The sequence below is a fragment of the Piliocolobus tephrosceles genome, chromosome 4 (assembly GCF_002776525.5).
Source record: "Piliocolobus tephrosceles isolate RC106 chromosome 4, ASM277652v3, whole genome shotgun sequence".
In the NCBI taxonomy this organism is placed as follows: domain Eukaryota; kingdom Metazoa; phylum Chordata; class Mammalia; order Primates; family Cercopithecidae; genus Piliocolobus; species Piliocolobus tephrosceles.
The window spans coordinates 122,843,984-122,857,611 of record NC_045437.1 but is presented as its reverse complement, the minus strand read 5'-3'; the positions used below and the strand labels follow the sequence as shown (position 1 = coordinate 122,857,611).

Sequence of the window (13,628 nt, the reverse complement as noted above, 5' to 3'; positions counted from 1 at the left end):
TTTTGCATGAGACAGATGGTCTCAGCCTTGGCTACCCATCCCAACTGGTTGGTGGTCTTTCCAAATGATGCCACCTGCCTCTTGGTTCTCATGTGGGTGAGCACAGGGGTAGTCTTTGTCTCACATAAGCACAAAGCAGGAGGCTTTTGCATTCTGGAATCTCTCAGTTCATTCTCTGCGCCTTCAGCATGAAAAATGCACCACTTTCTGTATCTACCTGATCGAGATTGAGGGCACACGCTGACATTTTATCCATGGTGTAAATGAGTAAGTACGTGGGGAGAATGAGTCATGCAACAAATAAAGAAATCTTGTGCTCTCAGATAGAGCTTGGGTAATATGTACAGAAAGATTTTCAGCCTAAATCTCTTGTCTATTTTTCCACATTGCTAGATGGGAAACAAAGAGATAATTTAGTTAAAACGTTTTGTTAAGAGAATAAAGTATGCTATAGGCTGTTTTAAGCGTATTAACTTACTTCCTTCCATCGCCAAAAGTCTTTTTCCCATTACTCATATGAACAGTAGTATTTGTTATAATGTTATAACTGTCCTAATAAGAATACTCATCTTTACTGAGCACCTACTATATTGAGCCATCTTCACATGCACTATCTCAGTTGATCTATGAACATTTTGTTAATAAATATCCAGGGTCTATTAATATCACTATATCGTAGATGAGAGAAGACTGCAACATACAAAGCTAAAGCCGTGAGCCTAAAGTTACATTGCTTGTAAGTGGAAAGGCTAAATTGGAACTCAAATAAGATCTTATGGAATCTAGACCACCAGTTCTCAATTGGTACTCAGTGCTGCCTTGGTGGCTCCCATCCTAGGGTCACATTTTAGAAACAGACTCTGAGGACCTCATGTGGAATTGTTAGTCATCAATATTGCTAAGCCTTTCTTCTCATTACTGTTGACCTTTTCAGAAGGCAACTTAAAAAGAGAATGGTGGAATGTTTGTGTCATTGAATATAAGTGCTATTTTTGAAAAGTGACTCAAATGTATAGTTTAAGGGAGAAAATGAAATCATCTGTGAACATTAAAAGTTATCTCTGCCGTTTATTTTTACACAGCACATGTCTGCCATGCCAGAGTAAACTCTGCCCTCCTGTTTTCAGACCCCAAGCCATGAAACCCTGGGTCTGCATATGCCATCTTGAATCAATCAATTAAGCAATATCCTTTTATCCTTTTCCTCACCTTCCTCAGCCTTCCTTGGCCTTCAGTTTCCTTGTCTATTCAATTGCACTCTTTCCTAAAGAATCCCCGATGTGATCTTTCAAATGCTATTGGGAGAAAATGTATTTTCATATCTCAGTGATCGATACTGCTGGTTCATTGATATATCAGTAATTACTTTTTAGAGAATGTTTACTCCTGTCTTGCACTTAGGAGTGTCTACCTATTCCCAATGTGTGTAGAAGTGCAAAATCTTTATAAGAGTTTACCCTAAACATCATCAAGGGAATCATGTAGTTGCAATTTATGATAAATAGGTTATATGTGATGTGTGTAGAAGTGCAAAATCTTTATAAGAGTTTACCCTAAACATCATCAAGGGAATCATGTAGTTGCAATTCATGATAAATAGGTTATCTGTGATGATATATGATAGTCTGTGTTAGGTGGTAAAAAAGTACACTGTGTTCCTGTTGCTAACTATAGGGCACATTTGCCTTTACAAAAACGATTGAAGGGTATAGAGGGGATGCAGCACTAAGGCTGGGTGAGAGGCCTCATATGCTTTTTCAACAGTGTACGGTTGAGTACCGGCTAGTAGAAGCAGACAGTTATCAGCGTGTGGAGCAAAATACCCTGAGTTTAAATCTACCCCCAGTGGTGGTGTTACCTTGAGCAAGTCACTTCCACATTCTCATTAGTAAAATGGGAATAATAAAAGTATGTTTCTCATAAGATTGACATAAAGATGAAATAAAATAATGCATTGAGGAGCTTAGGCTAGTGTCTGACACATAATACGACAGAATATATTGATCACTTACTATTATTTTCCAAGATCTACCATACTTGTCCTATGGCAAAGAACATCTTTGTAAAGATATATTTGAGAAGGATAGGCTATTTCCTTCCTAAATGCTTAAAGCAATACAGATTCATGCTTAATGACTAAAAAGACCATTTTTGTGGAGCCTATGACTTTTCCTCTCCTTAATGTTTTAGATTAGAGGTGGAAAAGTCTGCTGTCTTGGGTGAATAATGATGCATGTCTTTATGACTTAAAATGTTCAAAGGAGCTGTAGAGCATTTTTTAAGATTCATATATTCTCAGGCATCTTATTATGCAACCCAGAGGATGCTGTGTATTTACTTGGGGACCTATTTTCTTTAGGTAGTGTCTGCATAGTAGTCACTTTGGTTCACTGGGGGCTTTAAAAATGGAAACGTTTACAAAATAGAAAGGCAGGTAGGGATCAGCACAAGTGAGGCCTGATGTGTTTCTATGGTAACCTCATTCCATATCACAAGGGTCAATCTCATAGAATGAGATGATATTCAGAGATATGTTCTGGAATTTTCTTCACTGCCAACCTAACTATTTGGGATTTAAGGAACCAAAAAGGATGGGTAGACCCCTTGAGGTTTGCTGGAATGCCTGGAGCCATTAGAGATTACTTAGACGAATATGAAACCTCAAGAAATGAAGTTTCTGACACCTCAGGAGTTCCCTCAGCTTAGGAGCCCATTTCTATTAGGTTAATGCAAAAGTAATTACGTTTCTTGCCATTGAAGGTAAAATTGGTGAAATAATTCACTGTGCGCATGTTGAAATCCAGGAGGAGAGAGGGAGGAGCATCGTCCAAAATAGCCCCAGCTTCATCCCCAGACTCCCACCTGTTGAAACAGCTATTCTCAGATCTTTAAAAACACATCGCCAAACGCTTGTAATTAACAAAAGGAAATCTAGAGTATGGGGGAAGTTATATCTCTGCCTTAATTTGATAATCTGGTGTTTTGCTGTTGACCTTGTGTGATGTGTTCTCTGGTTACCTCAGAGAAAATTGACTCAGGCTGTGCTATAGGGAACCAAGAAATTTAAGTTTGATTTCTTTAAGTCAACAATTTTAAATGAAAATGGCACCAATGTCACATTACATTTGATTTATTTGCATATTTAGAGAATATATACATATATGATATAAGTATTCAGTATAATTGTCAGTATATTTTTTTAAAAATATGCATATGCACAAAGATTATGGAGACCCTGATTTTCTGAAGGAAAAAAAAAGCTGGCTGAATTTTCATCAACAAGTAGAGGAAGGTGAAATGGAAGCACTGGGAGAGGGAGCACACACATGTCCAACTTATTTATCTGGGAAAAAACTATTTATCTGGGAAAAACTATTTCTCTACCTACTTAGTATTTTCATTTTGTTCCAGGCTTATGTTGATGGATATGCAAGTATGCTCACTTACTGTGCTAGTATTGACATTGAGAGTTCACAGATGTTTCAGTTGAGGCATTTAAAAATAAGTTCTAAATGATCAAGGTACTTTGAGTTTAAAACTTAAAAAGAAAAACTACTTTATCCAGCCAATTTCACACTATTTATAGTAGCAGAATTTGGTACAGCAAAAGCAAGTGACAATTGTTCTTTCTTCCTCTCTCTCTCTCTTTCCCTTTTTTCTTTTTAAGTGGTACATTTTTGTATGTGTGAGAAAACATTAGAATAAACAAATAAGCCAAGAAAAAAAAACTTGAAAATAGACTGCAATCTTGCCATTTAGCAAGAATCACTATCAACATTGTGAGAAATGTGCTTCCAGGACTTTCTCCAAAACGATATGTAATAAAATTTACAACAATAATAACGATATTTATATAACAGTTACTCTGTGACAGGCACTTTGAAAGGCATTTTACATTTAATCCTCCATGAACTATGTGCATTGTTTTTATCATTCTTGATTTATGGAGAAACTGAGGGAGGGATCAGTCAAGTGATTTCAGCAATGTTATAAAGGCAGTGAGAGTAAACGCAGACCCCAGTTTGTTCTCAGGAAGACTGATTCAAGATTACCTTCTCTTACCCCTCTGTCATACTGCTTCTCACTGTGTGTATTTTGAAACAGCAATGGCATGGCGTTTTACTATTGCTTTATAGTTTTTTTCTCTTACTGTATTGTGAACTTTCCCCCATGTTTTTATGTATTCTTCTGTGGCATCATTTTTTATGATTCTCCTTGCGATTCCATCTAAAAGAGCATGTGATCACATCCTTAAATGATCCCCTATTGTTGGGCATGTAGACTGCACCACATTGCAGAGGTTGTTTAATTGAGAAATTTCCATCTTCATCTTCAAAACACTAGTGTTCCAACTAACTCATGTACCAACTTTGTTTGAAAAACAAAACAGATTGCATGTTGCAAGACAGAGCTGCTGGCAAAATACTCCATCGTGTCAGATTTATACAAACCCATCTCCTGTGTATTGCACCATGTCCTAGAAAACTGAAAACCATGAAAACAAGTGCTCATATTTTAAGGAACTCAATGACAGCTGATAAAATATTGCATTTTCTGTAGCAGTTTTTACATAAAGCTTCCACCTTAAAGAAATGGATTTGATGGGACTAGGTGGTAATTTTTTAACACAAGCAATGACAAAATAAACACCATCTGTTAGTATTGACTTATTCCACAGCATTCTCATGCTGAGTGATTTTATTTCACTTTTTTCAGAAATGGTTAATGACACATCTGGTAGTCAGTGAAGGTACACTCTGGGTGATTAAATGTGGTCATAAGTTTACACAAAATGCTGACAGAACATTTTTTTTTCTTTTCCATTATAACCAATGGGGCACATCAGAGTGCCTGGCTGGCTACTCATTTTAAATCTTTTTTTTTTTTTTTTTTTTTTATATTTGGGGTCAGGTGGAATATTATATATATTTTTTTTTATTATACTTTAAGTTCTAGGGTACATGTGCATAACGTGCAGGTTACATATGTATACATGTGCCATGTTGGTGTGCTGCACCCATCAACTCGTCAGCACCCATCAATTCATCATTTATATCAGGTATAACTCCCCAATGCAATCCCTCCCCCCTCCCCATGATAGGCCCCAGTGTGTGATGTTCCCCTTCCCGAGTCCAAGTGAGCTCATTGTTCAGTTCCCACCTATGAGTGAGAACATGCGGTGTTTGGTTTTCTCTTCTTGTGATAATTTGCTAAGAATGATGGTTTCCAGCTGCATCCATGTCCCTACAAAGGACGCAAACTCATCCTTTTTTATGGCTGCATAGTATTCCATGGTGTATATGTGCCACATTTTCTTAATCCGGTCTGTGACTGATGGACATTTGGGTTGATTCCAAGTCTTTGCTATTGTGAATAGTGCCGCAATAAACATACGTGTGCATGTGTCTTTGTAGTAGCATAATTTATAATCCTTTGGGTATATACCCAGTAGTGGGATGGCTGGGTCATATGGTACATCTAGTTCTAGGTCCTTGAGGAATCGCCATACTGTTTTCCATAATGGTTGAACTAGTTTACAATCCCACCAACAGTGTAAAAGTGTTCCTATTTCTCCACATCCTCTCCAACACCTATTGTTTCCTGATTTTTTAATGATTGCCATTCTAACTGGTGTGAGATGGTATCTCATTGTGGTTTTGATTTGCATTTCTCTGATGGCCAGTGATGATGAGCATTTTTTCATGTGTCTGTTGGCTGTATGAATGTCTTCTTTTGAGAAATGTCTGTTCATATCCCTTCCCCACTTTTGGATGGGGTTGTTTGTTTTTTTCTTGTATATTTGTTTGAGTTCTTTGTAGATTCTGGAAATGAGCCCTTTGTCAGATGAGTAGATTGCAAAAATTTTCTCCCATTCTGTAGGTTGCCTGTTCACTCTGATGGTAGTTTCTTTTGCTGTGCAGAAGCTCTTTAGTTTAATGAGATCCCATTTGTCAATTTTGGCTTTTGCTGCCGTTGCTTTTGGTGTTTTAGACATGAAGTCCTTGCCCGTGCCTATGTCCTGAATGGTACTACCTAGATTTTCTTCTAGGGTTTTTATGGTATTAGGTCTAACATTTAAGTCTCTAATCCATCTTGAATTAATCTTCGTATAAGGAGTAAGGAAAGGATCCAGTTTCAGCTTTCTACTTATGGCTAGCCAATTTTCCCAGCACCATTTATTAAATAGGGAATCCTTTCCCCATTTCTTGTTTTTCTCAGGTTTGTCAAATATCAGATGGTTGTAGATGTGTGGCTTTATTTCTGAAGGCTCCGTTCTGTTCCATTGGTCTATATCTCTGTTTTGGTACCAGTACCATGCTGTTTTGGTTACTGTAGCCTTGTAGTATAGTTTGAAGTCAGGTAGCGTGACGCCTCCGGCTTTGTCCTTTTGACTTAGGATTGTCTTGGCAATACGGGCTCTTTTTTGGTTCCATATGAACTTTAAAGCAGTTTTTTCCAATTCTGTGAAGAAACTCATTGGTAGCTTGATGGGGATGGCATTGAATCTATAAATTACCTTGGGCAGTATGGCCATTTTCACAATATTGATTCTGCCTATCCATGAGCATGGTATGTTCTTCCATTTGTTTGTGTCCTCTTTGATTTCACTGAGCAGTGGTTTGTAGTTCTCCTTGAAGAGGTCCTTTACATCCCTTGTAAGTTGGATTCCTAGGTATTTGATTCTCTTTGAAGCAATTGTGAATGGAAGTTCATTCCTGATTTGGCTCTCTGCTTGTCTGTTACTGGTGTATAAGAATGCTTGTGATTTTTGCACATTAATTTTGTATCCTGAGACTTTGCTGAAGTTGCTTATCAGCTTAAGAAGATTTTGGGCTGAGACGATGGGGTTTTCTAAATACACAATCATGTCATCTGCAAACAGGGACAATTTGACTTCCTCTTTTCCTAACTGAATACCCTTGATTTCTTTCTCTTGCCTGATTGCCCTAGCCAGAACTTCCAACACTATGTTGAATAGGAGTGGTGAGAGAGGGCATCCCTGTCTTGTGCCAGTTTTCAAAGGGAACTTTTCCAGTTTTTGCCCATTCAGTATGATATTAGCTGTGGGTTTGTCATAAATAGCTCTTATTATTTTGAGGTACGTTCCATCAATACCGAATTTGTTGAGCGTTTTTAGCATGAAGGGCTGTTGAATTTTGTCAAAAGCCTTTTCTGCATCTATTGAGATAATCATGTGGTTCTTGTCTTTGGTTCTGTTGATATGCTGGATTACGTTGATTGATTTGCGAATGTTGAACCAGCCTTGCATCCCAGGGATGAAGCCCACTTGATCATGGTGGATAAGCTTTTTGATGTGCTGCTGAATCCGGTTTGCCAGGATTTTATTGAGGATTTTTGCATCGATGTTCATCAGGGAGATTGGTCTAAAATTCTCTTTTTTTGTTGTGTCTCTGCCAGGCTTTGGTATCAGGATGATGCTGGCCTCATAAAATGAGTTAGGGAGGATTCCCTCTTTTTCTATTGATTGGAATAGTTTCAGAAGGAATGGTACCAGCTCCTCCTTGTACCTCTGGTAGAATTCAGCTGTGAATCCATCTGGTCCTGGGCTTTTTTTGGTGGGCAGGCTATTAATTGTTGCCTCAATTTCAGAGGCTGCTATTGGTCTATTCAGGGATTCAACTTCTTCCTGGTTTAGTCTTGGAAGAGTGTACGCGTCCAGGAAATTATCCATTTCTTCTAGATTTTCTAGTTGATTTGCGTAGAGGTGTTTATAGTATTCTCTGATGGTAGTTTGTATTTCTGTGGGGTCGGTGGTGATATCCCCTTTATCATTTTTTATTGCGTCTATTTGATTCCTCTCTCTTTTCTTCTTTATTAATCTTGCTAGCGGTCTGTCAATTTTGTTGATCTTTTCAAAAAACCAACTCCTGGATTCATTGATTTTTTGGAGGGTTTTTTGTGTCTCTATCTCCTTCAGTTCTGCTCTGATCTTAGTTATTTCTTGCCTTCTGCTAGCTTTTGAATGTGTTTGCTCTTGCCTCTCTAGTTCTTTTAATTGTGATGTTAGAGTGTCAATTTTAGATCTTTCCTGCTTTCTCTTGTGGGCACTTAGTGCTATAAATTTCCCTCTACATACTGCTTTAAATGTGTCCCAGAGATTCTGGTATGTTGTATCTTTGTTCTCATTGGATTCAAGAACATCTTTATTTCTGCTTTCATTTCGTTATGTACCCAGTAGTCATTCAGGAGCAGGTTGTTCAGTTTCCATGTAGTTGAGCGGTTTTGATTGAATTTCTTAGTCCTGAGTTCTAGTTTGATTGCACTGTGGTCAGAGAGACAGTTTGTTATAATTTCTGTTCTTTTACATTTGCTGAGGAGTGCTTTACTTCCAATTATGTGGTCAATTTTGGAATAAGTGTGATGTGGCACTGAGAAGAATGTATATTCTGTTGACTTGGGGTGGAGAGTTCTATAGATGTCTATTAGGTCCGCTTGGTGCAGAGATGAGTTCAATTCCTGGATATCCTTGTTAACTTTCTGTCTCGTTGATCTGTCTAATGTTGACAGTGGAGTGTTGAAGTCTCCCATTATTATTGTATGGGAGTCTAAGTCTCTTTGTAAGTCTCTAAGGACTTGCTTTATGAATCTGGGTGCTCCTGTATTAGGTGCATATATATTTAGGATAGTTAGCTCTTCCTGTTGGATTGATCCCTTTACCATTATGTAATGGCCTTCTTTGTCTCTTTTGATCTTTGATGGTTTAAAGTCTGTTTTATCAGAGACTAGGATTGCAACCCCTGCTTTTTTTTGTTCTCCATTTGCTTGGTAGATCTTCCTCCATCCTTTTATTTTGAGCCTATGTATGTCTCTGCATGTGAGATGGGTCTCCTGAAGACAGCAGACTGATGGGTCTTGACTCTTTATCCAGTTTGCCAGTCTGTGTCTTTTAATTGGAGCATTTAGTCCATTGACATTTAAGGTTAATATTGTTATGTGTGATCTTGATCCTGCCATTATGATATTAACTGGTTATTTTGCTCATTAGTTGATGCAGTTTCTTCCTAGGCTCGATGGTCTTTACATTTTGGCATGTTTTTGCAGTGGCTGGTACCGGTTGTTCCTTTCCATGTTTAGGGCTTCCTTCAGGGTCTCTTGTAAGGCAGGCCTGGTGGTGACAAAATCTCTAAGCATTTGCTTATCTGTAAAGAATTTTATTTCTCCTTTACTTATGAAACTTAGTTTGGCTGGATATGAAATTCTGGGTTTAAAATTCTTTTCTTTAAGAACGTTGAATATTGGCCCCCACTCTCTTCTGGCTTGTAGAGTTTCTGCCGAGAGATCTGCTGTCAGTCTGATGGGCTTCCCTTTGTGGGTAACCCGACCTTTCTCTCTGGCTGCCCTTAAGATTTTTTCCTTCATTTCAACTTTGGTGAATCTGGCAATTATGTGTCTTGGAGTTGCTCTTCTGGAGGAGTATCTTTGTGGCGTTCTCTGTATTTCCTGAATTTGAATGTTGGCCTGCCCTGCTAGGTTGGGGAAGTTCTCCTGGATGATATCCTGTAGAGTGTTTTCCAATTTGGTTCCATTTTCCCCCTCACTTTCAGGCACCCCAATCAGACGTAGATTTGGTCTTTTGACATAATCCCATACTTCTTGCAGGCTTTGTTCATTTCTTTTTCTTCTTTTTTCTTTTGTTTTCTCTTCTCGCTTCATTTCATTCATTTGATCCTCAATCGCTGATACTCTTTCTTCCAGTTGATCGAGTCGGTTACTGAAGCTTGTGCATTTGTCACGTATTTCTCGTGACATGGTTTTCATCTCTGTCATTTCGTTTATGACCTTCTCTGCATTAATTAGTCTAGCTGTCAATTCTTCCACTTTTTTTTCAAGATTTTTAGTTTCTTTGCGCTGGGTACGTAATTCCTCCTTTAGCTCTGAGAGGTTTGATGGACTGAAGCCTTCTTCTCTCATCTCATCAAAATCATTCTCTGACCAGCTTTGATCTGTTGCTGGCGATGGGCTGTGCTCCTTTGCAGGAGGAGATGCGCTCTTATTTTTTGAATTTCCAGCTTTTCTGCCCTGCTTTTTCCCCATCTTTGTGGTTTTATCTGTCACTGGTCTTTGATGATGGTGACGTACTGATGGGGTTTTGATTTAGGTGTCCTTCCTGTTTGATAGGTTTCCTTCTGACTGTCAGGACCCTCAGCTATAGGTCTGTTGGAGATTGCTTGAGGTCCACTCCAGACCCTGTTTGCCTGGGTATCAGCAGCAGAGGTTGCAGAAGATAGAATATTGCTGAACAGCGAGTGCACCTGTCTGATTCTTGCTTTGGAAGCTTCCTCTCAGGGGTGTACTCCACCCTGTGAGGTGTGGGGTGTCAGACTGCCCCTAGTGGGGGATGTCTCCCAGTTAGGCTACTCAGGGGTCAGTGACCCACTTGAGCAGGCAGACTGCCCCTTCTCAGATCTCAACCTCCGTGTTGGGAGATCCCCTGCTCTCTTCAAAGCTGTCAGACAGAGTCGTTCGCGTTTCACAGGCTTCTACTCCTTTAGCTGAGCCCTGTCCCCAGAGGCGCAGTCTACAGAGACAGGCAGGTTTCCTTGAGCTGCTGTGAGCTCCACCCAGTTCCAGCTTCCCAGCGGCTTTAGTTACCTACTTAAGCCTCAGCAATGGCGGGCGCCCCTCCCCCAGCCTCGCTGCTGCCTTGCGGTTAGATTGCCGCAGACTGCTGTGTTAGCAAGGAGAGAGGCTCCGTGGGCGTGGGACCCTCCCGGCCAGGTGTGGGATACAATCTCCGGTGTGCCGGTGTTACAGCGCAGTATTGGGGTGGGAGTTACCCGATTTTCCACGTGTTGTGTGTCTCAGTTCCCCTGGCTAGGAAAAGGGACTCCCTTCCCCCTCGCGCTTCCCAGGTGAGGCGATGCCTCGCCCTGCTTCAGCTCTCGCTGGTCGGGCTGCAGCAGCTGACCAGCACCGATTGTCCGGCACTCCCGAGTGAGATGACCCCAGTACCTCAGTTGAAAATGCAGAAATCGCCGGTCTTCTGTGTCGTTCGCGCTGGGAGTTGGAGACTGAAGCTGCTCCTATTCGGCCATCTTGCTGCGCCCCCTACTCATTTTAAATCTTGTGTAGGATTATCTGTTTGGCGGTCGCTGAACTTCTGGAAAAATGTTACGTTATTTTGAGTCTTCTAAGAAGCAGATACCAAGACAGGATTAGGTATGCAAGCGATTTATTGAGGGAAACATCTGTGAAAACTAAAGCAGAGGTGCAAGAGAAGGCGAGGACAACCTTCAGATGGCAATGTGAGTCTGACACCAGTGAAAGGAGAGTGGGAAGGAAAGAGGAGTGGACAGGAAGAGCCCCAGGCAGCAGCACATTCTAAAACAGTGTCAGCCAGGACATTGGGGGGTCCTGGAGCCCCAGTTGCCCATCTGAGCTTTTCTCCATCCTGCCTAAATGGGCATGAATTAGTTTCTTCACTGTGCCCAGTCATTGGCAGGGAATAGCCCTAGGAACCTCAGTACACACACATAGTAGTGGATCTGAAGGGGATAGCCAGTGTGGCCCTACATCAACTCTATTCCCACAGCCAGAGATCCGAGGAGCGCATTTTCATGGTCACCAAAAATATCAACACAAAAGATGAAATGATCACTGAATTCATTTATCTCTGCGTGTCTTTTTAAAGAAGAAAATGCAGTATTTAAAATGACCTTTTCTCCCCTAATGGGTCTTACATTGGTCTAGCAGGCATGGCATGCACTGCAGAGGACTAGCATAGCTGGAATAGTAGGTCCCGTTTCTGCTAAATTCTATCAGTGAAGGGAAAGGGGAGAGTCCTGAACACTGTTCTTACCTCTTCATCTGTTCTTTTTCTTCTTCTTCTTCTTTTGAGATAGAGGCTTGCTCTGTCTCTTAGGCTGGAGTGCAGTGGCGTGATCTTGGCTCCTACAATCTCCACCTCTTGGGTTCAAGCGATTCACCTGCCTCAGTCTCCTGAATAGCTGGGATTACAAGCGTGAGCCACCATGCCCAGCCTTTTCATCTGCTCTTAAACTCTCAGAGACTTTGCTGCTGCTATTAATTTTGCTTTCAGTGTGAAGGATTCTTTTGGTTTGCCATTATTTTGGGCCCGTGACCTGGGAACTTCACTTCCTATTGAAAAGAAAGTCATCTGGGAATGGAAGAGGTGAAATTTACGAAAAAACACACTTTTTTTTTTTTTTTGGTAATTCAAACCCCAGAACATGTTTTGCGGGGCAGAAGGAAAAATAATTAATACTGTATATAATCACTTCCTACATGTCAAGCCATTATATTGTTATCATCCTTAATTCTTAAAATCTTTTGACACAAGTAAAGTTATATTTTTGTTTATGTTGATGGATTTTTTAAAAACATTTTAACAGAAGAGGAAAGTGAGGTTCAGAAAGATCTGGTGACTTTTTATTGGCACACAACTAGAATGAACAGATTGGGGTTTTTTCCCTGTTTTTCTTGAGTTGGTATACAGAGTAGATTTGCCAAAGAGTTCCTCTGTTATGCCAGTTACTTTACTTATTTGGGAAGGACTTCTCATATTTGTACAGATATCTTTCTTCACATCCTAAAAAGGGCGCTGCACAGAGAGAGCTGCATGCTATTACCATTTTTTTGCGACTAAATACTTGTGTGGCTGTGAATTAGTTAGTTATCCGGGCCTTGGTTTTTCCATCTGTAAAGAAAGGAGATTGGGTTAGATAACATTTATCAAACTTCAGCCATTTTCTATTTTCTATCACCTTGATTTCTGTCCCATCTTTAGTGCCACCTACAATATATTCTTGATATTTTATTTAAAATAATTCCTCCTTGCAATTTAAGTCTCTTTAAAATAAAAACATTTCATCACTGTTTAAAAGGAAATACAAGTATAAACAAGTAAAATTACACACACATATGCACACACACACATATTTGTATATATATGTATGCATGTATATATTCATATATATGTATATATCTGTATATATATTCATATATACAAGCGTGTGTGTGTGTGTCTGTGTGTGTGTGTGTAGAGAGAGAAAGAAGAATATAAGCAATGAAATGCTAGGAACAAACTGAGACTTTCTCCTTAATATAACCAGAAACTTTGATGACAAATTGAAAACAAAGTATTTCTATTGAAAATGTTCTGGAGACCCAAAGTTGTTTGACACTTTGTCACACCTAGTATCATTTTCTGGGCAACCAGTGTCTTATGCTGTGTCAGACACTGGAAAAACATGACTTATAACATATATTCTGTCTCACACACTTGTGATTTTCCTCCCCTGCCCCACCTCAACCTTCACCTGCCTTTGGCCCCGTTTTGCCTCATCCTTCCAATTGCAAAATTTGTAAGGACCGCCTCTCCTCTGACTACAGAAACACTCTCTGCATCTTCGCTCATGAGTGGAAAAAAATAAGACCTAGAACAAATAAGAACAATTTCTTCCTGTTCTTCTGGCTTCCCAGTTCAAGGGAAGGAAGTAGACAGAGTTGGATAGTCTGGGTAAAGCCTGAGGCAAGTCACACTGTGTCTTCCACCAGCAGGTGTTTACCCAGTTAAGATCAGTTTAAATTGAATAGTGTGCCCTTATATCCCATTTCTCCAATCTTATTGTACCAGTCTGCCTTCC

General features: G+C 39.9%; 1 protein-coding gene across 6 annotated transcripts in view; it reads left to right on the top strand.

The window, feature by feature from the left end:
- Positions 1-13,628, top strand: part of TENM2 (teneurin transmembrane protein 2) — a 1,213,529-nt gene that overhangs the window by 621,827 nt on the left and 578,074 nt on the right. The window contains exon 4 of one of the 6 annotated variants that reach the window (XM_023218893.2): positions 10,298-10,310. The exons of the other annotated variants lie outside the window; for them this stretch is intronic. Within the exon in view, the coding sequence (XP_023074661.2) occupies positions 10,298-10,310 (13 nt within the window). The remainder of the gene's footprint in view (positions 1-10,297; positions 10,311-13,628) is intronic. 6 annotated transcript variants of the gene reach the window in all.